Source organism: Heterocephalus glaber, unplaced genomic scaffold, assembly GCF_053883595.1.
Source record: "Heterocephalus glaber isolate CG9 unplaced genomic scaffold, H.glaber_assembly_v1.0 deba00001479, whole genome shotgun sequence".
Taxonomy (NCBI): domain Eukaryota; kingdom Metazoa; phylum Chordata; class Mammalia; order Rodentia; family Bathyergidae; genus Heterocephalus; species Heterocephalus glaber.
Window position 1 is genome coordinate 5,939,899 of NW_028258316.1, and position 27,925 is coordinate 5,967,823.

Sequence of the window (27,925 nt, forward strand, 5' to 3'; positions counted from 1 at the left end):
AGAAGGAGAAGCCAGAGACTTCAGCTCCCCACGACGCTGCTCACCCAGTCAGCAAATCCGAGGCCCCAGAGCATCTGGACCGAAGGCTCACAGGTCAGCTCCCAGGGACGTAAGCAGGGAGACAGGGTGCTTTCTCAGGGACAAGCACATCCAGGGAGACACAGGGGCGGGCCCTGGCCGGAAGAGGCTGCAAGGACGAATCTGCCAGTTTCCTTATTTGGATCCACTCACGTGAAATAACGCCCATGGGTGACAGGTGTGTGTGCTTTCCCCCAGTGCTGGGGAGTGAACCCCGGTCTTCCCACTGAGCTGCCCCTCCACCAAGTTGCTAAGTTCCTGGGTTTGAACTTGTGACCCTCCTGCCTCAGCCTCCCAGAGAGCTGCTTCTATATCTCACATACTATGCAATTATGTAATATATTGCAATTGTACAAAAATATGCAACTTTAATACCTATATAGTTATATATTAATACATAAGTACCTTTAATGTATTAAATTTATACAGAGGGCATCGGAAGCTCGGTAACTCCTTACATGTGTTTAACATACATGATTATGTGTTAAATAATTTACACTTACAAATTGGGGTTTTCAGGTATTGTGGTTACGTGACAGGTGAAGCACTGTAATAGAGCCCCTTGGCTTCAGAGTAAATTGAGGACAGTCAGAATGACAGCGACCACAGGGTCCTGGTGTGGCCAGGAGGCAGCAAACAGCCTCATTACACCACTCGCTCTGGTTTGGGGAAATGCTTTAATCCCAGCTACTCTGGAGGCTGAGGCAGCAGGGTTTTGAGTTCAAGACCAGCCTGGGCCATGAAGTGAGACACTGTCTCAAAAAGAAAACGGGGGGAGATAAAAATTAAATAGAATTAAATCCTGGACACCCAGAACACCCCAGCGAGCAAGACAGCTGCACCTGGCCTGGGGAAACTGCCTTGCTCTATCCAGGCCCTGACAGGTCATGGACTGGCGTCCTGGCACTGGGGCTCAGGCCTGTGCACTCCGAGCTGGGCAGGGGGGCCGGATGGAGGGCGACAGTCCTCGCCAGCGCCTAACAAACTCACCGACACATCAGGGTGAGGGTGGGACCCAGTAGAGGGGCAGAGAGATAAGATGGGCCTGATTTTTACCCAGGGCACTGGGGAGCCATGGACTGTTCACCAACAGAGGCCCCATCGCCCTGGCCACAGCAGGAGAGACCAGAAGGGGAGAGGGCAGGCGGGAGAGACCTGCAGCATCCCAGAGGGGGTCCCTCCCGATCCAGGGCACCCAGCAGCAGCCTCTTCCGCCCACCCCTAGCCAGAAGCTCCAGAATCCCCAGGGCTGCTCTCTGGCCTCCACCCCACCCTCTCCCGAAGTGTCCAGGATGCAGAGCCCTGGAAGAGTCCACCTGCACCCCCAGAAGCTGGAACCCTGCAATCGAGGTCAGAGAGCCCTGCTGTGCCACTCGGTGTCCGCACAACCTCGAGAGGGTCGCCACCTCTCTGGGCCTCCGTTTCCCCGCCTGCAAAAGGGAGGCAATACAGGCTGTCTTTACAGGGCGGCAGAGTTAGTGAGAAAATAGATGTCGCCTCTGGCATGGCGCTTGTGAAACATCCGCTGGTGACTTATCGCTGGTGGTACTAGTGAGTACTGTTACACAGCCCCCAAGGCCCGGGAAACCCCAGCCCACCCACAGCACAGGACTCGAGGGTCCCGGTCTTTTCCACCTCTTTTTTTGTTTTGATCTGCTGTGAAAGGTCCCCTTCCTGATTCTCAAGCCATCAAAGCCCCGTCCAAAAGATACCTCCTCCAGAAAGCCCCCCTAGATTTCCCCAGTCCCCAAAAGTAGTGCTGCTGATCCCCGCAGCCCCCAGGCTCCAGCTCGAAGTGTCTCCTGTCCTAAAAAGCGCATGTCACTTTGTCACCTCCCACTTGAAACAGCTGGGAGCAGGTTGCTGCCCAGGGACCTGTAGGCAGCAGGTGGGCAGATGGACCGACAGATAAACGTGGGAAACAACTTCCCACAGGGGTCAAAACCAGCGCAAGAGCAGGAGCCCATGCCGAGCCGTCCTGCCCACAGGGACAGGTAGCCTCTGGCTGGGCTGCGCCAGGTGTTCAAGGCCCCCCACCCTGGCCCTGGCCCTCCCTGTCTCTCAACTGGCTGGGGTCACATGACCACCCCTCCCAGGAGCAGCTCGGGCTGGGCGGGGAGGAACAGCCACACCCACATTCCTGGTGCCTGGGGTTGGACCTGCAGGCCAGGCCCGGGTGAGGAAGGCCCGTTTTGCAGACAGAGCTGTGGGATGGGATGGATGCGGGAGGCGGAGGAGGCCCGTGCTCCAGGCAGGTCAGGGGCAGGCCCTTCCCATGTCCCGGCTCACTCCCACCCTGCAGAAGCTGAGACACCGGCCAGGCCAGCGTGTGCCCAGCCTCTCACCCACAGAGGCCTGGGGCAGCAGACCTGAGGTCAGTGCACGGCAGGGCAAGGGCAGGCGACCTCAAGCTCAGGTGGGGGGGGCATCGCAGCCCGCCACTTCCCGTGTGCTTGCAGCCTTTCCTGTACACAAGGTGTCTTCCTGCCAGCTGACTCCAGTCTGCCAGGGGGTTGCTGACTGACTTCCCCAGTTTTTATTAAGCCAAGACAACCCACAAGCAAGCGGGCTGGGATCTGGGGACTCCGTGTCCTGTGAGACGCCCGGATGGGGAGGCTGGGCTCCAGCGTGCTGCCTTTCTGGCCGGGGTGACGAGCGGAGAGCATGGCCCCTGGGTCTCCTGGCCGTCAGGTCCACAGGAGGCCGACAGAGCAGCCCCGAATCACCTCCACTTCTCCACAGCCAGCTCCAAACACGGCAGCTCCCACCCCAGGTAATGTGGGCTCCACGGCCCCCAACATCTTGGCCCGAATCCTTTCTGCCTCCGCCACACCTGGGGCAGGGGAGGGGCTCCTCCGGAGAGCGCCTGCAGCAGGGTCTGGACCAGGCTTTTCTTAGAGTCCCTAGAGGCCAGCCTCAGAGGGCCTCAGTTTCCCCTCCATGCAGCAGAAAGCCTGGGGTCAGGGCATCTGGGCTGCCCCGGGTGGGGGGGATCTGCCTGGATCCCCAGCCTCCGCAGTGAGCACCTACTGTGTGCCCGGCCCTGTGCTGACCTCCCTCGGGACAGACAGATGTGGTCTCTGTCTTCGCTGTGCCCTCAGACACCAAGAAGGATAGGGCATTTAGTTGACGGGTCTGAGGGAGAACACTGGCCAGGGCCATGAGCAAGGGGTGGGCACAGACGCAGACAGGGCAGAGGGTGGACTGGAATCGCACAAACTGGAAGGGTGAACTTGGTGGGCGGCTTGGGAGAATCTAGGATAGACCCTCTCATTAGCCCACTGAAGAAACTAGGAAGGTGGGGGGTGTCGCTCAGGGGTAGAGCACTTGCCTAGCACGTGGGCAGCCCTGGGTTCCATCCCAAGGATCAACAAAAAAAAAGAAAAAAAAGCCTGGCTTGGTGGCACACGCCTGTCATTCCACCACTCTGGGAGGCTGAGGCAGGAGGATCTTAAATTCAAGCCTAGTCTGGGCAATTTAGAAGCTTAGCGAGACATGGTCTCAAATTAAGAAATAAAAAGGGGGTGGAAAAAGGAGGTGTAGCCCAGTGGGAAGATCCTAGACTCAATTCCCAGTATCAAAAAGAAAGGAAGAAGAAAGAGAGAGAGAGAGAGGGGGATCGAGAGAGAGAGAGAGAGAGAGAGAGAGAGAGAGAGAGAGAGAGAGGAAAAGAAAAGAAATTGGCCCAAAGAGGTGAGGGCACTTGCCAGAGTGGAGTCGTCAGCAGCTCAGAGGCAGTTGACCCAAGGACAGGACCAGGTCTGGTGCCACCTGCTAGATGCCCCCACCCACAGCTCCCTACCATGTGTGCATGTGAGGGAGAACCCGGACAGAGGCATCTCGCGCCCGTCACTGGTTCCATGAAAACCCTCGGCCAGGGGCTGGCAGAGACCCCCGAGGGAGCAGAGAACGAGGGTTCCAACAAGGCCCCCAAGCTGAGCAGACAGAGGAGCTGCCCGGCCGGCGGCATCGAGGGCCAGCGTCACTTCTGCTCCGTGCCCAAAGCAACGCCAAGCAATGGCCGTGCGGGCCTGTGCAGGTACAGGCTGCCAGGCTGGGGGTGTGCACAGGAGAGGCCATGGGGCCAGGTCTCCTCTGAGCAGTTGGGGTTTCATCTGCACCCCGGGATTCCCTACATCTCCAAGCTTAGCTGGGCCTGGGAGTGGTGGCATGTGTCTCATGAGGCTGAGGCAGGAGGATTTCAAGCCAGCAACTTAGTGAGACTTTGTCTAATAAGTAAATAAATGGCAGCGCTTCAGCACAATCTGACCGCATCACCCTCCTGAAAAGCCACCCGTGGCTCCTCCGTGTCCCCCAAGATGAAGCTCCTGCCACTTCTTTCCTTTCCACCGCCTGATGTCACCCAGGCATGGACTGACACCCCAAATGCCATCCAAGTCCTTGCCCCTTCCTTTCCTCCACTACCGAGACCAGCACAGTTCTGTTTCATTTTGTTTTGTTTTTGGTACCGGGGATCGAACTCGGGACCTTGCACTTTCGAGGCAGGTGGCGGCACCACTGAGCTACATCCCCGGCCCCCAGCAGTTTTACCTTGCCTTTCCTGCCTCACCTGTAGGTCGAGGGATCCATGTGGCCGATTTCCAGCCAATGAGCTAGAACAAAAATCCCCAGGGAAGAAATTCCCTTTCTCAGTGACACACGGAGCCTGGCAAGAAAAGGCCCTCTCTTGCCAGGCACAGTGATGCACACCTATAATCCCAGCACTCGGGAGGCTGAGGCAGGAGGACTGCCGAAAGTTCAAGGCCAGCCTGGGCTACATGGTGAGTTCAAGGCCAGCCTGAAGCACATATTGAGACCCCATCTCAAAAAACCAAAAAAGAAAAGGCCCTCTCACCCTGTGCTCTTTGGTCTTCTACCCCTTTCTCACCTTTCTGCCTAGAACATGTACGTGAGGCTTGGAGCTGCAGCAGCTAGATTGTGACCATGAGGCAGTTAATGTGACAGGACAAGGCCTCCACACATGAGGATGATGAAAACAAAGAAAGCACAGGGAGCCTGGTGGCCTCCCTGACGCTCACTGCCCACCCCAGGCTTACTGTTGACTAAGTCAGGCTCCCTTGTCTGTAAGCTGAGCTGTGCTCAGGCCTCAGGCCTCAGGCCCTTTGCACCTCCAGGGTCCGATAAGAGCTGCTCCCTGTCATTCTTCCATCTCAGCTAAACTGAGTCTCCCCACCACCCCTGCCCCATGGCCCTGCGCATTTTCCACTGCCCTTGTGGTTGCTTTCTCCATACTTGCTTCTTCCTTTCTTTCTGCACCCAGTGGGAGCTTCCCCAGGGGACTGGGTTTCTTGCCTTCCTTGTTTGCCTCTGTATTCTCAGGGCGTGGCATACAGGGGCACTCCAGAAAGGCTAGTTGAATTCATCAATCCACAGATTTGCGAATGCTCCTCAATGTTTGTTTTCTTTTATTTTTGAGACAAGGTCTGGCTATGTAGCCCAGGCTGGCCTCAAACTGACATCGATCCTCCTGCCTCAGCCTCCCACCTGGCCACTACTCTAATGTGTTCACTCCCCCTCCCTACCCTGGGCTCCCACGCTTTCCCCTGGGCCACCTGCCCCCCTCGGGTCCCTTGCAGTGCCCAGGCCGGGCCGGGCGGCCCTGCTGTTGGCTCCCATGAGCCTCGCCCCTCCACCCCGCACACTCACAACGGCAGGGTGCTAGACAGCGTCCCCGGTCGCAGGGCATCTCCCCTTCTGGGCCATCAGCCCCAGGAGGGCGGGGATTCTTCTTTATTCTTTCTGCCCCTGGATAAATGAATAAATGATGGGCGGAGCAGCTCCAGTGCCTTGGTTCGCCGTCCCAGGCTGGAACACGCGGGTGTAGAGGGCCAGGACCACCCAAGTCCCGTCCCTGTCCACCCCCACGCCCTGCTGCCAGAAACCCTCTCCCGCCCGCCCGGCACGGATCTGCGGCGAACAAAAACCGGGACCGCAGCGACCCCGCCCCCCCACTGGTCCCGCTCCTCCAAGTCGCCCGCGCCCTGGGCCTTGCGCACCAGCGCCCACGTCGGGCGCTTTGCAAACGCGAGCTCATTAGCGCGGCCCCTGACACCGCGGCTCCCGGCGGGAATCTGAGTCACCGCTGCAGTTTACCCGCAAAAACAAGTTTTCCCACGCAGCAGATGCGGACGGGAGGAGCGGGAAGGCGTGGGGTGCGAGCACCGGGAGCTGAGGGCATGGGGTCCCCCAGGCCCCTGCCCGGCTCCTCCCCACCCCAAGCTCCCTCTGCCACCTTGTCCACGCCGACACAGCCCAGCAGCCACTGAGGGATTTCTTTTGCTTTGGTTTGGTTTTTTATTTTTTGAGGCACTGTCTCTCTTTGCAGCTCAGAGTGGCTTTGAACTCACTGTGTAGTCTCGACTGGCTTCAAACGCATGGGGATCCCCCTGCCTCGGCCTCCTGAGTGCTAGGTTTCAGGCGTGCACCACACCAAGCCCACTCCTGGTTCACTTTGGGGTTGAAGAGACCTGAGTTCAAATCTCAGTCCCACACTCAACTCACAAGTGGGGTGCAGTGGTAGTGACTTTGTTTTTTGGTCTGTGGAACGAGGGTCCCCTGGCCCGGGGGTATTTTGTGCGTGGTCTTGGCACACGTGGCATGTGGGAGGCGACTGTGTTCTCAGCAGAGGTGGCTTCCAGTGTCACAGGCTCCAGAGGGGACAGGGGCTTGTGACTCAGGGGAGGGCACAGGTCACAGAGGGGCCGAGGTTACGCTCCCTCAGGAGCCCAGCCACAGCACCCACCACCATGAGACGCAGAGCCAGGGCACCTGCCCCACCTCCCAGGCTCCATAAGTACCCAGGAAAGATGCCACCTACACTCCTCCTGGTCCAGGGGATACCGATTGGGGCTTCAAAGGGAGGCAGCCCCCAAATGTAGGCTCCTTGTGGGCGGGGGCCAACAGGCACCTGTGTCACCCCACATTCCTTCCCTTAGCCGGCAAATATGCCTGGATAAAATATTCACCTCTCCTGGCACAGTGGTCCACACCTGTAATACCAGAACCCTGGGAAGCTGAGGCAGGAGGATCACATCAACCTCAGCCAGGGCAACTCAGTGACTTAGCAAGACCCTGTCTCAAAATTAAAAAAAAAAAATTATGGTGGGGCTGGGGATGCAGCTCAGTGGACAGATCTTGGGTTCAATCCCCAGAGTAAAAAAAAAAATTTTTTTTAATTTTTAAAAAATTCCCCTCCCAGACTCCTTTGCAGCTAGCTGGTACACTTGGCCCAATTTTGGCCACGAGATGAAGTCAGGAGTTTCCTGTTAAGAATGTCCACAAAATCAATTATTTTTTTAATAAAAAGAGAAACTCACCAGGGAGATGTTTTTTGTTTTTGCCCTTCCCCTCTCCCCAGTCTCCATCCCAATTTTTCAGCCTGGAATGCTGTCATGATTGATGGAGATGAAGCAGCTGTTCTGTGCCACAAGGATGAAAGTGATGTGCTAGGGAAGCCAGAACAACCCGACTGACCTCTCCATTTAAGCCGTTTTGGGGACCTGGGGGAGCTCAGCAGAGGGACCAGGAGCCTAGACCTGAGGCCCAGGAACAGAACGGCAACCCCGGCCAGTAGGGGCGTGTACCCCCAGCAAGTTCCTTCGCTCTCTGGGCCACATTACTTGGAGGCACTTGGCGCTCTTCAAAGCGGCCTGTGGGTGTGAAGGAGCCCCTGTCACCCTCAGGTTCAGACTCCCTGCAGGGGACAATACGGGAGGAGCCACTGGGGGGCTATCATGGGGAAGAGGTGGCACTAGGAGCTGCCCCAGCGACAAGAGCCCTGTGTCACCTCTCAGTCTCAACACCACCCAGAAAACCGGTGTTGTTGTTACCCCTATGTGGCAAATGAGGAAACTGAGGCACAGCCCCAGGCCACAGAGAGACGCAGAGGCAGTTCCGGGACAGACCTGGCTTCCTCTCCCGAGTCTGTGCCCTGGCCACTCTTTACCCACTGGGAGGCCACTGAGGGGAGAAGGCTGGGAGGACCAGGGTGGGCCCAGTCCCACCAATGAGTGCTGGGCTGCACAGGCAGCGCCTGGGAAGGGAGAGCCATGGGCAGTTCTGACCGGGACCCTGAGGCGTGGACAGAGAGGGACCAGCTTCCTGGAACCGAGGACCACAGGGTGGCTGGAGCTGCGGAGCAGTGGCCTTGACCCTGCCTCTGTCTCAGAGCCCGCCCCGCCCCAGGCCTCCTCTCCCGCCCCAGGCTGGGGTGGCTATGTGTAACAGAAGAGGCAGGAGACGGGGCAGGCGAAGCCAGGTTCACCCATCCCCACCTCTCCCTCCTCCTGGGAGCCCCCAGGATCCCCAGTGGGTGGGGGCGGAAGTGCCCACTGGGGCGGAAGGTGAGAGGTGTTGGGAAGCTCTGGGTCAGACACGAGCTTGGTCAGTGTGGCCCTGCCCTCCCCCGGGATGGCCCAGCTCCTGGGCTGACTCCGAGGCCCTGACTTAACATCTGCAAGCTTCGGTTTTCTCATCTGGAAATGTGAGTGTGGCAGTGCCACCCCCTGGCATAGCTTCGAGGACAGGCACGGTACTGTGATTCCACAAACTACCATTTGTTTTGTCTTAAGACAGGGTCTCACTATGTAGCCCAGGCTGGCCTTGTACTCCTGGTGATCCTCCTGCCTCAGCCTCCCAAATGCTGAGATTACAAGTGTATGCCATCATGCCCAGCACAAATGCTGCTTTTAAAAGCCAAATTTTATCAATAAAGAGGAGAATGTAATGTGGTAATTAGCTGAGGGAAAAGCAAAAAAGCAAAGAGACCAGAAACCCAAACCCAGCCTATTCTACCCACCCCAAGCACACTCAGCGGGAGCCAGATATTAATTAACTGCTCCCTCCTTTTGGACTCCCCGTATGCAGGATTTGTTCTTGTTTGCTATAACAAACACCGCGGGAGCCGACCAACAAACCTGTCTCTTCAGAAGAGCCTGGAGTGGCTAGGAGAAATGGACACCTGGGCAGCTGGACATTGGGGAATTTTCTCTTTAAACAAATCACCTCAATTTTGCAGTTATTTGTATGTGATACCAACGAACACACAGGAGTGAACACACTTACCTGGATTACAAGTCTATGCAGGTATGTGGAGCTGTCAAAATTTTACAACCAGGCACACATGGTGGCACACACCTGTAATCCCAGCACACTAGGAGGCTGAGGCAGGAGGACTGCACATTTGAAGCCAGCCTGGGCTACAGAGCGAGTTCAAGGCTGGCCTGAGCTATACAATAAGGCTCTGTCTCAAAAAATAAAACCAGAAGCCAGACGTGGTGGCACACATCTGTCATCCCAGCACTCAGGAGGCTGAGGCAGAAAGATCACTGTGGGTTGGAGGCCGGCTTGGAATACGAAGTGAGACCTGTGTCAAAAACCAAAACAAAAAACAAAAAACAAAAACAGAGGAAGAAATTTACACCCTTGAAAATAGTAATCCCATGGAACATTTAAATGATGATCATGATTTTAGGACAATAAGACAAATGCAACAAGTTCCAAAGTAAAATACATTCTCAACAGTGAAACAAAAAATGCAAATGAATAGCTAGAGAATTCTTTTTAAACATTTAACTTGGTGGAAATTTGAAAACTCTTCCAAATGACTCTTGAGATAAGGAGGGAATCTGGGAGAAGATGACCTACTGGTGAGAAGCTTCACACTCTCTGGATGTTAGATAAAATGAGAGGCTCACACATGACAACCTAGATGTGGCCCCAGCCACACGCGGAGGAGAAATCGTATCAACATAGACCTAGAAAGTACTAGGTGCCCAGAAAAGAGACTTCACAGAACAGAGAGGTCGCCTCTCGTTCAACAGCCCCTGGTGAGGGGCAAATTCTGAGAACATCCGGTTCCTTAAAGCTTGTACAGGGCCAGGGGTTTTAGCTCAGTGGTTCCAGCACCTGCCTTGAAAGCGAAAGGTCCCGAGTTTGATCCCCGGTATCAAAAAAAAAAAAAAAAAAGCTTGCACAACAGAAGAATCGTTAATGCACAGTTTTCCTTCCAAAACAATTATACATAAAACTCCAGGAGCAGTCCAAGATGCATCCCTATACAGTTGGTCCCCTGCTTAGGATGGTTTCACTCATGGCATCATTTGTTTTTTTCAAGACATGGTTTTGCTATGTAGTTCAGGCTGGCCTCGAACTCACCGAGATCCTCCTGCCTCAGCCTCCTAACTGCTGGGATGACAGGCATGCGCCCCCATGCCCAGCTTACAATGGGTTTATTAGAACATGGTCAGTGGAGGAGCATCTGTATGTACATTGGGCTTTTCATCTCCACTCGGCAGATAGGGAAAACAAGCTAGAAAATGTACCTGCAGAGAACCCTTGCTCCCAATTCTTTTCTCATGGCTGTCTGCACTTTCCTGGAGCCTCCAGAAGGGGAATCTAAAGAGGCCAAAATTCCTCACCCTGGCTCTTCTACTCATTAGCTATGCAGACTTAAATTGCTTGACATTTGTAGAGCAGTCAGCATTCGCCCTAACAATGCTGTGTAACAAACATCCCCAACCCCCACAGGCTTCCTGCACAGACACACAGCCTGATTGCCTTTGGCTGCTCTAGCTGGGCTCAACTTGGTTTTGTTGCAGGTGGTTGATCGGCTTAATCTGGCTTTGGGTTGAGCTCACATCTGATCCACATATCTCCATACCCTTTGGGGACAAGTAGTTCAATGGGATTTCTTTTTCTTTGGTACTGGGGATCGAATTTGGGACCTTGTGCTTTCAAGGCAGCCGCTAGAACCACTGAGCTAAATCCCTGGCCCTCAGTGGGATTTATTTTTGCCAGGACACATTACAAATGCAGAGGAAGAGCAGGAACAAGCAACATGCTGGGTGTGGTGGCACACACCTATAATCCCAGCACCTGGGAGGCTGAGGCAGGAGGATTGCCATGAGTTTGAGGCCAGCCTGGGCTACATGTGAGTTCAAGGCCAGTTTGAACTAGATAGTAAGACCTTGTCTCAACAACAACAACAACAACAACAACAACAAATAAGCAACATTTCTAGGGCCACCTCTTAGCTGCTATGTTGTCTCCTCTACCCATAGTCCATTGTCCAAAGCATGCCGTATGTATGGCCGAGGCCAAAGCCAGTGAAGCAGGGGAATTTATTCTGCCCCAGGCAAATGAAAAATTGTTGAACCATAATCCAATTTAGCACGCTTTTTTAGCCTCAGTTTCCTTGTCTGTAAAATGGAACTGATAAAACTTCCGGCCTCACAGGAACCCAAGAGCACCTGAGCACCACACTGGTTGGCATTACAAGTGCCAGAGGGAGCTGGCAGTCCTGCAGCGGGGGTACACACCATGCTGTCCAACCCACAGAGCTCACCCTGAAATACGCCTTCTTGTTTTTTTTTTTTTGGTACCGGGGATCGAACTCGGGTCCTTGTGCTGCGAGGCAAGTGCTGGAACCACTGAGCTAAATCCCTGGCCCACGCCTTCTTGTTAACAATCAAGTTTAGGGCTAGGGATTTAGCTCAGTGGTTTCACTGCCTGCTGCACAAGCACGAGGACCCAAGTTCAATCCCTGGTACCAAAAAAAAAAAAACAATCAAATTTAGCTACTGGCTTCCGGAAATTGCTTAAGCCCAATGAAGATGTTTACAAGGGTCACCTCCATCACCAGGCCCCTCTGGTCACAACTTCTGTCACCTGCCTGTCAGCTCCGTGGGACTCTCAATCCTTCCCCATATCAGGACGTCCCCATCTGCCTATCCGGAGTCGGCCAGATGCAGAAGAGAGTCACTAGCATCTGAGTTCTGGGCAGGAAAAGCCGGGCTTCCAACTGCAGCCCTGCCACTCTCTGGGCTTGAAAATTGAAGCAGAGTAGGAGAGCTCCATGTACCTCAGGTCCTTCACCCAGGAAATGGGGTTGCTGGGGTGTCCCCAGGGTGGACCACAGCATAGTGGGATGGCTCAGGACTCAGGCTCTGCAGCAGGGTAGTGCTGGCTGGAACCTGTTGTGGTTAAAACATCCCTCATGTCTCAGGTATTCAGAGGTGGGGTGTTTGAAAGGTGATTGGACCATCAGCAAATCAGTAGTTATCCGTTAATGAGCTCATGGCTCAACATCCTGGCTAGAGGCATGGCCCGGCTAGAGGAGGGTCCCTGCGGACCCCTGGAGGGGTTTACTGTGCTCCTCCCTTCTCTCTCTCTGCTTCCTGGTTGCCATGAGGTGAGCAGCTGTCCTCCGCCAGGCCCGTCAACCATGCTGTTTCCGCCTTGAAGCCGCCAACCATGAACTAAAACCATGAGTCAAAATAAACCTCTCCTTCTTTAAATTATAGACATTGGGTATTTTGTCCTAGGGACAGAAAAGTGACAAGTACAGAACTGAGCGTCTTCTAATGAGGGATGCTAGAAAAGCTCTGGTCTCCTAATTGGTAAAACGGGTACAATACAAATGCTGGATGGAGTGTTTACAAAGTCTTGTGTCAGGCACCACAAGCACACAGCTCCGGATACATTCAGTTCTCAGTAAAGAACAGTTCCTTCCCTTCTCAATGGCCCTAAACTACGGACTAGGCTGCCTTAACCAAGCTATGGACAGCACACATCACAGACTGTGGAACCGTGAGGGGTGAGGTGTGTTGTATGATGCACCTGTTCCAGATGTTAACTAGCCCGTGAGTAAAGAACCCAACCTTTGTCAGCTCTAAGGTGTGCTTGGTGGTGAGATAGTTTCTGTCAGCAAAAATGTAGATGGGCAGAAGTGGGTGCCTGTTAGAGTGCATGGTCCATCTTTCTATTCATTAAAGTGAATCAACAATAATGACTCTTGTGCCCATCACCAGGGGAAGGGCAAGGCCAGCTACATATTTTTTAAAAGAGTGAGTTCCATGCTCAACTATGTTAAAATACATTTTCATACATGTCTGATACACACAAAGCTAGCCAGGGATGTAGCTCAGCAGTGCTGTGCCTGCCTGGCAAGCACAAGGTCCTGAGTTTGATCCTCAGTACTGAAAAAAAAAAAAAAGAATGTTGATACACACAGCACTGAAACAGTTGTTCATCAGAATCCTTTCACATAGATGTGTTGGTTCATTGAGCAAACACTAACTGAGCATCTATTATTTTCCAGAGACTCAGGAAGCTACCAAGCCCAGAGGTGGACAGCCCTGCCTTCAAGGAATTTACCATTTAACAGGGAAGACAAATAGGCAAAAAAATATTTTTTTCCACTGTCATTTGATATGTGCCCACCCCACCCCCAGCTAAGAGCATTTCAGCTTACTTTTACCACCCACAAGGTAGTCAAGGCACTTCATTTGCATCCCTCAAGGTCTTTGTGTCCATGACAATGCTGTGTATTATGCACTGACCTGGGTCATTTGCCACCTTAGTACATCTGAGGACTACATTTCCCAGGCTCCCTTGCAGCTAGGTGGTGCTGTGTGACTTGGTACTAGCCAGTGGAAGGAAGGGATGCTAATTAGGGATTCACCATAAAAGATCCTGCTTCTACCTGCCACACTGTCTCATCTCCCTTGTCTAGAAGCTCCAAACTCTGGGATGTTAGAGCCACACAATGAGAGGACCCTGGAGCCAGGGTAGGGGAAGGGGTCTGGCCTACTTTGGACTGCACCATGAAAAGGAAATACACTTTTATTGAGTCAAACCTCTACAATTTGGAGCGTTGTCTGTTACTGTGGCAAAACAGAGCCTGACTTATACAGACTGTATAAAACCACTCCTGCCATCTCATGAATGAGGCAGTGGGACTGAAGGTGTCCTTGTTGCCAAGCAGGAAAACCAGGAGCTGCAGAAAGATTCTGGTCATGAGGATGCACATGGGGAGCGGAGACCCAGGCTGGGAAAGAGCAGTCATGGTCAGAGCACAAGATGGAGCGACCAGGGTGGAGGGATGGATCAGGTGGTGTCAGAAGTTCACAGATGCCCATGCACCTGTGCTCTCAGGCCCAGAGGCCATCTTCTCCTGCCTGACAGGTGCCTCCCAGGGCTTAAAGGTCAGCTCTGTAAGCCTCCAGTTGAGGTCCTAGCCACTGCACCTCTCTGATTCTCAACCTCCTTGCCTGTGAGATGGGCCCAATAATGAGTTGCTCAATCAGAGGTCCCACAAGGATTCAGTAAGACCAGTCAACTGAGGAACTTCATGACCAATGCCCAGAAAGTACCCAGTACATAAGCCAAGAAGAGGGCATTGGGAGCCATCAAGTGGGGTACAAGACAGTAAGCCAGGTATGGTGGTGCAGGCCTGTCATCCAGTGCTCTGGAGGCTGAGGCAGGAGGATCACTGCAAGTTTGATGCCAGCCTGGGCTATACAGTGAGTTCAAGGCCAGCCTGAACTACATAGTGAGACTCTGTTTCAAACAAACAAATGGGCTGGGGATTTAGCTCAATGGTGCTGCACCTGCCTTGAAAGTGCAAGGTCCTGAGTTCAATCCCTGGTATCAAAAAACAAACAAACAACAAACAGCACAGGGCAGAGACATGCTCTGCTGTCCTGGGGTCAGCTCTGGGGAAAGACCACACCCTTGACACTCGGCTCCCCTCTCCTACCATCTCTCCCCCTTCTCCCTTCCCCTCCTCAGCCTCTCCGAGGCCTCAGCCTAGGCCCTCCTGAGGCCAGAGCTGAGATTTTAGGAGACACACTTTGCACGGCACTCTGTAGTGAGAAGGTCACGTCCACTGCCACCTCAGTTTCATCTGTATGACAAGGTGATATTAGTACCTGAGCCCTGGTGGGGCGAGGACCTGTGTCGCGTCTCTACCTCGTGCCCTTCCATCCGCACCAGGTCTAGAGCTGAAATCCCACTGGGCTCTGGGTTTTTCGTTTGTTTGTTTTGTTTTTCGTCTGTTAATTAAACAAGAATAGAAAGGAGCTTGCGGGATGAATTGAGGACAGACACGCAGTACTCATAGGCTGTCTCGCTTTCTGTCTCACTTCACACACACACACACACACACACACACACACACACACATATAGTTGAGAAATGAGTTTTTGAGAAATGCTCTCAGAAACAAAAACAAAAAACTCTGCTTTGTTCCATGGAACCAGCATTAAAAATTCACCAGTTGTGGGGAGCGGGAGAGACCAGAGAGCAGCCGGAGCCTCCGAAGCCTGCAGTGCGCAGAGGGGGCCAGGGACAGAGAGGCTGCAGGGCTCTGGGGGCCGATGCCGGCCCTCCCTCCAGCCCCTCTCCCAGCCAGGCTTGTGTCCTCCACCTTCCCCGCTTCTGGAGGCAGGGAAGTTTCCAGGCGCAGGGATGGCCCGGCCTCAGGCTCACGGTAGGCTCTTCATATTTGGGAAAGAACGGAGGAATGTGTGAGGACAGGAGCGAATCAAAGAATGGGAGAAAGAGCAAGGGTGACGCACAGCTGGTCCAAGAGGCGTGAAGACAAGGGGCCAGGAGTGTGGCTCAGTAGTGAGTGCTTTGCACACGTGTGTGAGGCCCTGGGTTCCATCCCCAGCACCACAAAGACAAACAAACAGATAAACCAAGTGGATGAAAAGGGCTTTCTCAGCTCAGACAGACTTGGGGCCTCACAGCAGCCAGGGCATGTCTGACCCTGCTGTAGAACTCCACTTCTGTGGGGCTCGGTTTACTCAACTCTCCAATGGAGATTCTAGTCCCCCCACGTCATTAGATCATTTTTGTTTTGTATTGTTTTGAGACAGGGTCTCGCTATGCAGTTCAGGCTGGCCTTGAATTTACTGTGTAGCCCAGGCTGGCCTCAAACTCACAGCAATCCTCCTGTCTCAGCCTCCCAAGTGCTGAGATCACAGGCATGTGCCAACACTCCCGGGTCTTGTTAGGTCATTTTGAGGATTAAGGAGAAGGAATTCACTCTCAACTCCATCCTGTCACAAAGGAGTCTGCAGTTGTTACTCACTGAGCAGGGAGGTGGGGAGGCAGGCAGCATATTCACCAGCCCTCCCTGCTCGAACGAAAAGCTAAAACTGCCATTCAGAGCTGAAGATCCAAGGGGCCTCTCACTCCTTGGAAACCCCCAGCTGAGTGGCAAGGGGACAAAGGTCTGTACTAAGTGAGTTATAAAAACAGCTTGGAGCCAGGAGCCGCTTCGACGACCCCCACCCACTCCCTCAGCCACCCCCGCCCAGTGTGTCCTGGTATTAACTCCAGCCTGGCCAGGCCCAGCTCCTGGCAGCATTTTGAGAAGGAGGAAAGAGGGGAGGGGGCAGCTTCCAGACCAATCCCCTCTGCCATTCTTGGCTCCACTTTGCAAAGCACCTGTGAGTCCTCTGATGTCATGGTACCTCCTAGAGGAAGGTGACAAATTGGGAAGCTGAAGCCTGAGAGAGCAATGCATGCTACCTAGGGATAACAAGGCCATTCTGGGGCTAAAACCCATTTCTCCTGACCCCCAGCCCTGCTCTCTGCCAAATCCAGATCAACCCAGTGTGATATCCTCCTCCTACTCTGCACACTGGCCACAGTGGCTCATGGCCAGCCCTTGGCAGACATCACTAATCGATTGGGCACAGGCTGAATCCCTGACAACCCAGAGCTCCAGCAGACCCTACCAGTTGATCAGATTTGGCCCAGGGGATTTAAAGGATCCTTCAGCTGACTCCAGGCAGTGAGATCTTCTTGGTGTTCTTCCTGCAGCACAGCACACACCTGCACATTGGCCCTTACTGAACGAGGGAGGAAGGGAATGAATAAATGAATGAATGAATGGCAAATGCACACTCAGCCTGTGCCAGCTGCTCAGACAGAGACTCAAAGTGTGAGAGGTCACCCTACATGTTATGCACATCCCACCAGTAAGTACAGTGTCACCCAAAGACCCGTTGGGGCCCCATCTGGCCCCAGAGCCCGGTTGCTCCTCGTTGTGACCCCAAACAAAACATCCGAGCTCTCCAGGCCTCAGTTGCTTCTTCCATGACACAGACGATATAACTGAACCTGGGGACTTGGGGGAGCTGGACTTGGGCCTGGTGAGAGCCAGAGCTCCGGGTGGCAGAGCCCCCGTGCACCTTTTTCCTTATCCTCAAACCCAGGCCTGGTGTCTTCCTGGGTCCTGGGTCTGTGCCAGGATTGTACAGAGCAAACACAGCCATTGGTGGCTCATTAACTTCCCCCACAGCCAGCGGCGGGTGTGGTCCTGCGGGGCTGCCCAGGCTCTGGGACCCCAGCCTCGCTCCCTGCTCCCTGGGGCCTGCTGGCCACAGAACAGCATCTCTGGAACGGAGCTCAGAGCCTCTGCACCCACGTGGCCCCAGTGCTGAGAGGACTCAGCAGGGACCCCCTTGCTGGCCACGCACCACTGTCCTCCCTCGATGCTGGCCCAAGCCCGGAGTATCCGTCCCCATGGCACAGTTTGCTCCAAGCTGTCCATTTGTGCATCCTGTCTGCTTCCCCCTGAATCGTGGCCTCCTGGGAGACTCATGCTTGTCCCCGCATCTACTTGCAGGGGCCCCAGAGAATGACTGCGTGAAGTCCAGATCTCTCTCCCCTTCTTTCAACACAAGTCCCTCCATAAGGTCTTTGCTTCTGCACCCTCAGCCCCAGCCCAGCCCTGAAAGCCTGCTGGGCAAGTCCCCATGCTGACCAGCCACCTCCTCACCACGTCACCCCCAGGCCTGGTGACCAGAGGCATCCCGGGCACCTGTACACTTGCAAGGCACTCACTGATGGCCACTCCTGAGGGCTGACAGGAGCCCAGGGCCCTGGCCCTGCTCTGTGCTGTCCCAGCAGACACTCAGGTAAATACTGAGACATTTACTAACTTCCTCCAGGGAGCGGTGACTCAGGCCAGATGCAATCTCCCAGCGAGGCTGGGGGAGGTGAGCAGCCCAGCCTTGCTCAGGTGTCCAGACAAAGCCAGCATGTTACCCTGACCGCACCCCCCAACCTATGCACATTTGTGACTTCCAGTTTTGTGTGCCCCCCCAGCCACCCTGGGCCCCAGGGGCCCCACACACTTCAGCTGCTTCCTTTCCTCCTTTGGTGTTTTCTTACAACAGCTGCGACAACTCCCCTGCCCAGGCCACCCCAGAAAAGATCAAGGGTTTTTATTAAGCCAGACAACTGCTGAGCCCTCCCCACCAACCACCCCTTGGTCCTTGAGGAGGAGAGGTCAAGTGAGCATCCGCCCAGCATCCCTGGGCCTCAGAAGGCCCAGGAAAAGGGAGCTCAAAATTTAGCCATGTGTGGTGATGCATGCCTGTCATTCCAGCACTTGGGAGGCTGAGGCAGGAGGATCGCTGTGGGTTCAAGGGCAGCCTGAACCGTGGAGTGAGACCCTGCCTCAAACAAACAAACAAACAAAAAGAGCTCAAAATTCACCTTGGAACATGGCTGGGTGAGGGTTGGGAGATACCAAGAGGAGTTGCCCAAGTGAAGTGCTGGCTCCCCTACCCAGCATGTTCCAGCCCTACCTTGATTCCCCAGCCTGGCCCCCAGAGAGTGTTGTGGGGCACTGCTGGAAGAAAGGCTCTGAGAGCTGGGTGTGGTGGTGTACATCGGTAATCCCAGCTCTCAGGAGGCTGAGGCAGGAAGGTCGATGTGAGCTCCAGGCCACCCTAGGCTACGTAGTGAGTTCAAGGCCCTGAACTACACATTGAGACCCTGTCTCAAAAAAAAAAAAAAAGTAGAAAGAAGAAAGGTTCCGAATAATGAGCTGAGACTGAGCCCTGCTTCTCCATTGACTCCTGCAGGCCCTGGTCCCCAGCAGTTAGCAGACAAGTGGTGGGGTCAATCAAGTCAAGACCAGGAACCAGGCCAGGAGAACAGCATCTCCCCGGCCCGCGAATTCATCTTTCCCTGGCTGTGTGAGCTTAAGCCTCCATTTATTTCCCTGATAAACACTCAGGTCTGAAGTTCACTGTGGGTTCCAGACTTCCAGTCTTCAAAGCTGGAATCAGGTACGAGTTCCTGACATTCCCAGTCTGCAATATCTGAAAGGTGAACCTCCAGCTTAAATAAATGAAGTCGCAGCATGGATTTGAAGCAGGTGTTAGGGAAGGAAGGGGGGGGGGTTGGTTTTGCTCTGACAGCTATCATCATGTGAGCTGGATCCCCAGCCTCTGGTGTCCCCAGGTCACCACTAGGATGTCGGTAAAATGTGCTTGCTTTGGACCCCCCTAAAATTTAACCCTGGCTGCTCTGGGCGGGGGGAGGACAGAGCTCTGAGCTGGAGCCAAGTGGTTTCCAGCAAAGCCCTTTGGTGCTCAGTGCCCAGGGTCCTGACCTGAAAAATGGGATAAACACCCCTAACTGTCTTCACCCTTGACACCCGGCAGTGAGAAGGTGCTGGAGAACACATCGTCATGATTGTTAGGCCTAAAAGGAGACCCCCCCCCGGGACCCCTGCCAAGGGACAAGAAGGTGCCGAGGGCCAGGTCTGCGGGAGCAGCCTGCACCGCACCCCAAGGCTCCATCTGTCTCTCGTCGTCGTTGTCTCCTGGGTGCTCCTCACACTGTCCAGTAGGCCCCGCCCTGGCCTCTCCATTCAGACAGGGGCCCCAGAGCCCCCCAGGAATCAGCCCCCCAGCTGGGGGAAGGCAGCTTGAGACAGCTCAGGATAAAGACCTGATAAGGCCTGGCCTGGAAGCTGCAGACCGGGTTCAAATCCTGAGCTCATCTCAGGGATGCCAGAACCCATGGTCCCAGCTCCGTCCCCAAGAGCGGTGGGACTGACCCCCGAGGCCCTCCACTCCTCGGCCTCAGCCCCCGCTCTACAAAGGTTATCGGGAGGAATTGGGGCCTTTCTAGCCAGGGCCTGCCCGTATTAGGCACATAATGCCCTGTTGTCATTGTCAGCAGAAGGAAGAGGTTACAGGGTGGTGGTTAGGGAGCTGGGACAGGTCTCCCAGCGCTTTGGGGCCTTAGATCCCTGGCAGGCCTGGGACCTTCTGCATCTGAAATCAAAACGCACCAGGCTCGGGCTTTTCCCGCAGACAGACAAGGAGGTCGTCCCTCCGGCGCCTCGGCCAAAAGTCAGGGGGCCAAGCCCAGCGCTGCCGGTGGGGAAGGGCACCCCAAGTCTCTCTCCCCGGAGGGCCCCCTGTCACGATTCCTTTGCAGCGACCTTGACTTCGCGGTCCCGGGGCCGGGAATGGGACAGAGGAGGCACCGCCTGCGCGGAGCGGGGAGCACCCACCTGCCGCAGGTGAGGCCGGCCGTGCGGAAGAGGGAGGAGCGTCGCGCGGCACCCGGGTGGACTGACACCCAGCTCCCAGGGGCCGAGCCGAGGGTGCCCAAGGGCAGTTATGGGCACCGACGTGGCCCCTGTGAGGCGATCCGGGCTGCAGACGCGGCTCCGAGCCCAGCGCAGCGCGGCAGCCCCAGGAGAACATTCGAGGCAGCGGCTGCGTTGGAGGCCCCGGTCCGTTCGGTATTTGAATAGCACAAAGGAACCGCCTTGGTCTGATTGGGCAGCCGAGAGGCCCGGGGGCGGGCAGCGCCTGTCACTCGGGAGGCTCCGCGTCTTCCTGTTGGCTCAGCTCGTGGGAGGCGGGGTCCGGGTTCCCGGCTAAATAGCTGGGGCCGGGGCCGGCAGAGGCTCATTGCTTTGGCGCCGTCTGGGGAGCGCGAGCCGGCGGGTGGTGCGCGGCGCATGGTGGCCGCTCCTCTCGGAGCGCAGCCGACCCGCTGACCCGGGCTCCGTTCCCCCTTGCCCGGCGCGCCCCGGCGGCCGGCTGGAGGCAGAAACAACAGCAGTACTAGCAGGAGCAGCCGCGGCTGCTTCGCCGCGGGAGCATGGAGTGCGCCCTGGACGCCCAGAGCCTGATCAGCATCTCCCTGCGCAAGATCCACAGCTCCCGGACCCAGCGCGGCGGCATCAAGCTGCACAAGAACCTCCTGGTGTCCTACGTGCTCCGCAACGCGCGCCAGCTCTACCTGAGCGAGCGCTACGCCGAGCTCTACCGGCGCCAGCAGCCTCCGCTGCAGCCGCAGCCGCCCCTCCATCAGCACCAGCCCCTCGCTTACGCGGCGGTAGCGGCGCCCGGCATGCCGGCCAGCGCCGCCGACTTCGGCCCGCTCCAACTTGGCGGCGGCGGCGGGGACGCGGAGGCGCGCGAGCCGGCCGCCCGGCACCAGCTGCACCCGCTTCACCAGCTCCACCAGCTGCACCTCCAGCAGCAGCTGCACCAACCTCAGCAGCACCCGGCGCCCAGGGGCTGCGCGGCGGCGGTGGCGGTCGGGGCGCTCGCGGAGCTGCCCGGGTGCGCCGCGCTCCAGCCTCCGCACGGCGCGCCCCACCGCGGGCAGCCCCTGGAGCCGCTGCAGCCGGGTCCGCCGCCGCCCCCCGCGCCTGCCTCGCTCTGCCCGCGGGACCCTCGCGCCTCCGCCGCCTGCTCTGCGCCCTCCGCGCCCTCCGCGCCCCCAGGGGCCGCCCCTCCGGCCGCCGCCTCCCCGCCCATCTCCCCGGCCCCCGCCTCCTCCTCTGGCTTCTACCGGGGCGCCTACCCGGCCCCCTCGGACTTCGGCGTGCACTGCAGCAGCCAGACCACCGTGCTGGACCTGGACACACACGTGGTGACCACGGTGGAAAACGGCTACTTGCACCAGGACTGCTGCGCCTCCGCCCACTGCCCCTGCTGTGGCCAGGGCGCTCCAGGACCAGGCCTGCCGTCCGCCGCCGCCGGGTGCAAGCGCAAGTATTACCCTGGCCAGGAGGACGAGGAAGACGAGGAGGAGGACGCGGGCGACTTGGGGGCCGAACCCCCCGGGGGCACCCCGTTCGCCCCCTGCAAGCGCGCCCGCTTTGAGGACTTCTGCCCGGACTCGTCCCCGGACGCGTCCAACATCTCAAACTTGATCTCCATCTTTGGCTCGGGCTTCTCGGGGCTGGTGAGCCGACAGCCGGACTCGGAGCAGGCGCCGCCGCTCAACGGGCAGCTGTGCGCCAAGCAGGCGCTCGCCAGCCTCGGCGCCTGGACTCGAGCCATTGTCGCCTTCTAGGGACCCCCGAGGGCACGGGGACCCGGGGCCCCGCGGGGCTGGGGCCAGACAAAGACTCGGCCACGGGGCGAGAGGAGGGAGCGAGCGGGCGCCCAGCCTCCCCGGGCTGAGCTGGGGGCGAGCAGAGGGAGGCGGCCGATGTTTTATAATTGTAAAATAAAAAAAAGAAATATAAAATCTTGGACTTTATTTTTGCAGAGAGAAAAAGCGCCTATTTAAGTATGCTTTGTGTTTCTCCTACTCTTTTTTTGCCCCTCTTTTTATTGTAGTGATTGCAGTGGTGTTTAGCGAGGAGCCTGCCACGTGAGGGAGGGCTGCGGCCCGGAGGAGGTGCCGGGAGGCCGGGGGCGAGGCAGGGCGCGCGGGCCACCAGGGCGCACCAGGGGCGCAGCGCAGGAGGGCGCAGAGCAGGGGACGCAGATTCCAATCAGTTGTCAGACGCGGGAAGCCCGACGTTCCGCTCTCCCGAGTCCCTCTGTGGGGTGAGGAATGAGTCTTGTGAAATCCTCAGCAAAAAACAAAGGCAAACTCTATCTCCAAAAGGGACGTTTGGGTCACATTTCCTCTCTGGGGGCGGCCTCCGAAGTTCTCCAAATGAGAAGGCAGAAATGAAAACACTTCAACTTTTTTTTCTTTTCTTTTCTTCCCGGGGCGGGTGTTTTGAACCCCTCCTCTCCCCGCCCCTCTGGCCTGGTTCCCCTTCCCTCCTCCACCCATCTCCCAGACTCGGGGTTGGCGTTCGACACCCCAATACTCTCTGGACACTGTTTTGGGAAGGGGTGGGGGGCCAGCACGGAGGACTACATTTCCCATCATGCCCAGCACTGCGGTCCTCACTAAACAAAAAAGGAAGTCCATTCCTTCACCTGGATCCCCGACGGCCCCGGGGGAGGGAGGGGCCAGGACCGCGACCGCCAACTGCGTCGGAGACTTCTCACTAAGTTCCTGGTCAGCTGTGATGTTTGTGTGTTTCTGAGTTGCACTGTCTTGGCTCAGCCTTCGGTTGCAGTTCACGAAACCAGCATTGTTCAAGCCTGTGAGAACCTCGTCCTGTGGTCTTCAACTCCGTATATTTGGTTTAATTTAAAAGCCTTTTGTTGTAAAAAGGTGAGGTTCATCTGCAGCCCCTCTAGCACCATGCAGACTCCAAGACAAGTTGCCAATCTTTCCCTTCCTCTGCCCTTCTCCCTCGTTCGCCTGTATTTTGTACACATTGGACTGTATGTCACTGGGTAAAACTGTTCAGATGATTTGTTTAAATTTATAATCTTAATAAAAAGTCGATTGTAGAGTATGGTGGTGCCTTGTTTTCAGATGGGCCTGGGGGGAGGCGCGGGATCTGCCCACATCCGCAAGGCCCGGGGTGGGAACGGGAAGGGGGAGGAGGCTGTCGGTTCCGGGGAAGGAACGAGCCGGGCTGCGCGCTCCTCCAGGTCCCCCTCCCTCGCCCTCGGGTGCTGACCCCCCCCCAACCGGGAACCGGCCGCCCCGGGGTCTGCAGCTGGAAGGTGCGCCGGCCTCATCCCGCACGGTCCCCGCGCAGCCAGGGGCACAGGGCCCGCTCGGCCTGAGTCTGAGCTCCCCGCAGCCAGGGGGACGCCGGGAGGCTCCCGGGCCACCCACACTCCCCGCCCCGCGCGTCCGCCTGCACGTCCGCACGTCTCCGGCTGCAACTTGAGGAAGTTTTTTCCTTTTTTTTTCTTTTTCTCTTTTTTTTTTTTTTTTTTTTTTAAGTTGAGTTTGTTATCACTGCTCGGTGCCACTTGGTGGTGTGCTGGCGGCGGCTCCCTCCCTCCTCCGCCCCTCCCCTCGCTCCCTCCGCTCCCGCCTCCCCGCCCCCCCCAGGATGGAGGCAGGAAGGCTCCGGGCGCGCTCCCCTCTGACCACCTACGGAATGACCTCAGAGCAGGAGAATGTGCCAAGGCCCGGGGGAAGCTCGCGTTCTCCCCGCTGCGACCCGGCGCACATCTGGAGCCGCGGCTGGGCCCGGGGCGCGCGAGCGGTTCCAGCTCTCGCGGAGGGGCTGGTAAAGAAAGAACCGGAGGGAGAGAAGGTGCTGGAAAACGAGCCAAGCGCTGCCTGCTGGCTGTGGCTGGTGGGGTCTCCCTGTCTCCATCTCCGGCTGTCTCCCCAGAGCTCCGTGTCCGTTAGGGAGATTGGCCTGCAGTTCTTTTTCGGTTGGCTCCTTCTCTGGTTTGGTATCAGGGTAATGTCCCCAAGCTCCAGCGTCCCCCTTTCCACGCGGGCCTACCCAGCCGCCGGGCAGGACGGCGCCGCCCCCACCCCAGCCTCCGTGCCTCCCGCCGCGGGGAGCGGCTGCTGCCCCGACTCCGGGAGGCGGGTCCCCGGGTGGGCTCGGCTCCGGATCCCGGTGTCCCGCGGGGCGAAGTTCTCGGGGACACCCTCCGGGACGCAGGGGCCACGCAGGGCCGCGACGCAGGTGGGGGAAGCGGGAGGATCTGGAGGCGTGCGCCACGGGGAGGAAAGGCACCTTCATCACCACCTCCCCCAGGGCTGTTTTCTCGGCCTCCCACGGGAAGAGGCTGGAGCTGCTGAGGAGGGGGAACAGTGCGTGTCCCCCCTCCCCATTTCTCCCTGCAAGTCCAAGGAAATAGCTGTTGGCAGCGCCGTTTTTATTGCATCCGCCAAGCCAGTTGCCAGAGCTCCCCCTAGCGCCGCTTGGAGGGCGCTGCAGCGGCTGCGGATAGGAGTGGGCGAGGCTCGGCCGGGGCGTCGGCGCTGCGGGGGTGGCTGTGAGCACCGGGGTGCATCACCCCGTCCGGCCCAGCTCTGGCGGGAGCGGGGCCCGGAAAGCCGCGAGCGTCCCCGATCCACGTCCGCGGCGAGGAGGCCACGTGCTCGGTCGCCTTTGTTGGGAGCGTGGGGCTGGGCACGGGAAGGGACCGGCCAAGGGGCCTAGGAAGTCCACGCAGGTCCCCCGGGATCCCCACGGCTGAGGAGTGTAGGTGGGTAGCGGGGTGCGAAGTCAGAGCTCTGAAATCGGCAGGACCCCAGCCCAGGGCTCCGCTCCCCACAGACAGCTTTCCAGAGCTCAAGCTGACAACACACCTAGTGAAACCCAGGTCCAGGGTGGAAAGGTCCCCACTTGTGTTGAAGACCAAGGCACGTGGGGCAGAGAGTTCATGCCCAGGGCACCATAGCGAGACCCAAAACACCAGCCACGGTACTGTCCCCGAATACTAGGACATGCGCACAAAACACAGACCTGGACCGCAGAGCCACCGGCCCCAGGCGCCCCTCACTGGCTCACGGCCCCAGCAGGAGCATGCCCAGGCCTGCGCCCCCCAGAGACCTCAGAAAGCTTCTCTGGCCATGAGGATCCCCAGAAAGTGGGCGGGGACAGACAAGCAAACCACACGGTCCACACACAAGCCCCTCTGCCTCCAGTAAAAAGACCAAGCCAGATCCCACAAGACACCCAGGCAGGATTTGGGGGTGCTCCTTGGGGAGCTGAGGGGGTAGGAAGAGATTTGGGGCCCCGGGTAGTGAGGAGAGGGAGCTTCCAGAGAACAGCAGCTCTGAAAGTGAGCAGCCCCCAGGCAGCCTGCTCCCGGCAGGGCCACTGTGTGGGCGCTGAGCCCTGGGCACGCATGTGTGCGTTAGAGAAACGGAGCCGAAGCATGCAAGTGACCACATGTGTCTCTGCATGGGGCCTGCACACCTGGAGTAGTTCCCTGTCCCTCCATTCCCCGGGCAGATGCTGACAAAGCGCCCACTCGGCACTGGGCCCATGCCCAGCACAAAACTGACCACCACCAATGAACACAGCAGACGCAAGAACAGCAAGCGGTTCTGTGACTGGCAGAGGCAGATGCTGTTAACATTCTCATTTTAGAAATGAGAATACTTAGAACTGGGCACAGTGACACATGCCTGAGGTCCCAGGTATTCAGTATTCAGGTGGCTGAGTCAGGAAGCTTGCTTGATCCCAGGAGTCCAAGGCCAGCCTGGGCGACATAGGCACATGCATCTCCAAAACTTAAAAATCTGAAAAGAGAAATGAGACGGTTTGCCCAGCGTCACACGACTGTCCAGTCTCTGCCTGCTGGCACTCACAGTCCTGTGGGGAAGAATCCGGAACATTATGATGCAAGCGGGCACAGGAAGTGGGGTCTGTGTCCTGCCACCCCATCCGGGGCAGGGACTGAGTTAGATGGTAGGGGACAACAGCATGACTGGCACCAGCTTGGACAAAAGGTAGGATTCCTTGACTCTTGCAGTAAACTGTGTAGCTGGCTTCAGGTACAGCAGGATCCAGGCACAAATCTCCAGGTGCTCTTTCTAGAAGTCCTGGGCTTTCTTCTCTGCATTTGCCCCTCGAACTCTCCGACTGCAGACCAGATCCTGCCTCCTCTTCCAGTTTCACCACCCAACAGGAACTGGCCTCTTCCCTGATTGCTAACTCAGAAAATCCCAGAAAAGGACTCTGTCTGGTCCCAAACTTGCTCCTGACCCAAGCCTGGAGCCAGGCCTGAGGGGCAGTTGGTAGCCCCCACTGGAAGCTCCTGGGCAGAGAAAAGTGCTACCCTTCACACCCCAGCAGGTAGGGCCTGGGGACATCCAGGATACAGGTAACACAATCTGTCCCCATGTCCAGTTAAAAAAGGCTACCTGCTGGGCATGGTCCACACCTGTAATCCTAGCGCTCAGGAGGCTGAGGCAGGAAGATCACTGTGAGTTTGAGCCCAGCCTGGGCCCCACAGTGAGTTCAAGCCCTGCCTGGACTATACAGTGAGATCCAGTCTCCAAAAAAAACAAAGAGAATTGCCCCTCCTGCACACTGCTTTGTAGTGTGGTGGTTTTGTGGGTTGGTTTCTGGTGCTGGGATGGAACCCGGGCCTCAGCCAGGCTGAGACAGGTGCAGTATTGCTGAGCCACACCCTGACCCCATACTCTGTTTTGTAACAAAGAAGAATGAGGCAGAAGCCCAGGCTGGGGGCGTGGCTCGGTGGTACAACGTTGCCTGGCTGGAGTGCGGCCCTGGCCTTGATGCCCAGCACCACAAGGAAAACAAAACACAAACACAAGCTCACCCCGGGACCCAGTCACTGCCTGTGTGAGCCATGTCCCAGCCCTACCCATTGGTCACGCAGAGTGAGGTGCCAGGGCTGCTGGTTGACAGGGTGGAGGGGAGCGAGAGGCACACTGCCCCCTACACCCTCAGGGTTCTCAGCCATCTGGGTGGAAGCTAAGGAGGAAGAGGCTGAGCTCAGCAGGAAGGACACTGGCCAGGCCTTCACAGAGCCCAGTGCAGGTCCTGGCCCAGCTCGAGACTTCCCTGGGCCCATGCTGAGTCACTTCCCTGCCAGCTGCATGCTCCCTCATCTGCACAGCTAGCGCTAGTGCCAGAGGACAGAAGTGTGATCCTGGGCCAGCTCCAACTCTCCCAGGGTCAGGACATGGCACCAGGGGCCAGGAGGGTAGCCCCGCAGCACAGCCATCACCTGGCAGGTGGGAGGTGCTGCACAAAAGAAAAAGGAAAGGAAGAAAAGCAGCCATGGCTTCCAGCTTTCTGATGAGGCCCTGTGTCCAAGCACAGTAAGAGAAGCACAGGTGGTGATATCAAATTCCACCTCTACCTGGGAGCGCGACATCTGTTTGTTCACACCAGCATTTGGGAGGCTGAGGCAGGAGAATCACTGTGAGTTCCAGGCCAGCCTGGGCTACATAGTTCAGAGCCAAGCCTGAACTACATAGTGAGACCCTGTCTCAAAAACAAAACAAAACAAAAAACCCCACAGCAAATCAGCATTTGTTCTTTCAATGTTATTTCTTTCTTTAGAAAGAGGAACAGTTTGAAGGGGATGAGACAGATTCAGGTGAGCAGAGGTGGTAATAGTGAGCTGGGAGTTGAACAGGGTAGTGTATTAGTCAGTATGGGAACAGC

General features: G+C 56.8%; 2 protein-coding genes across 2 annotated transcripts; both read left to right on the top strand.

Moving 5' to 3' along the window:
- The first annotated feature begins 20,623 nt into the window (after positions 1-20,623).
- Ier5l (immediate early response 5 like) lies at positions 20,624-22,194 on the top strand. Its single transcript, XM_004849139.4, has one exon. It carries the CDS (start codon positions 20,812-20,814, stop codon positions 22,015-22,017), a length of 1,206 nt encoding a protein of 401 aa, XP_004849196.1. The 5' UTR covers positions 20,624-20,811; the 3' UTR covers positions 22,018-22,194.
- Positions 22,195-23,754: 1,560 nt separating this feature from the next.
- On the top strand, positions 23,755-27,499 carry LOC147826053 (uncharacterized). Its single transcript, XM_087182725.1, has one exon. It carries the CDS (start codon positions 23,864-23,866, stop codon positions 24,935-24,937), a length of 1,074 nt encoding a protein of 357 aa, XP_087038851.1. The 5' UTR covers positions 23,755-23,863; the 3' UTR covers positions 24,938-27,499.
- Positions 27,500-27,925: the final 426 nt, after the last annotated feature.

Excerpts from the sequence above, each read along its gene's own strand:
- LOC147826053 (XM_087182725.1), top strand. The coding sequence starts at position 23,864 with ATGGAGGCAGGAAGGCTCCGGGCGCGCTCCCCTCTGACCACCTACGGA.
- Ier5l (XM_004849139.4), top strand. The coding sequence starts at position 20,812 with ATGGAGTGCGCCCTGGACGCCCAGAGCCTGATCAGCATCTCCCTGCGC.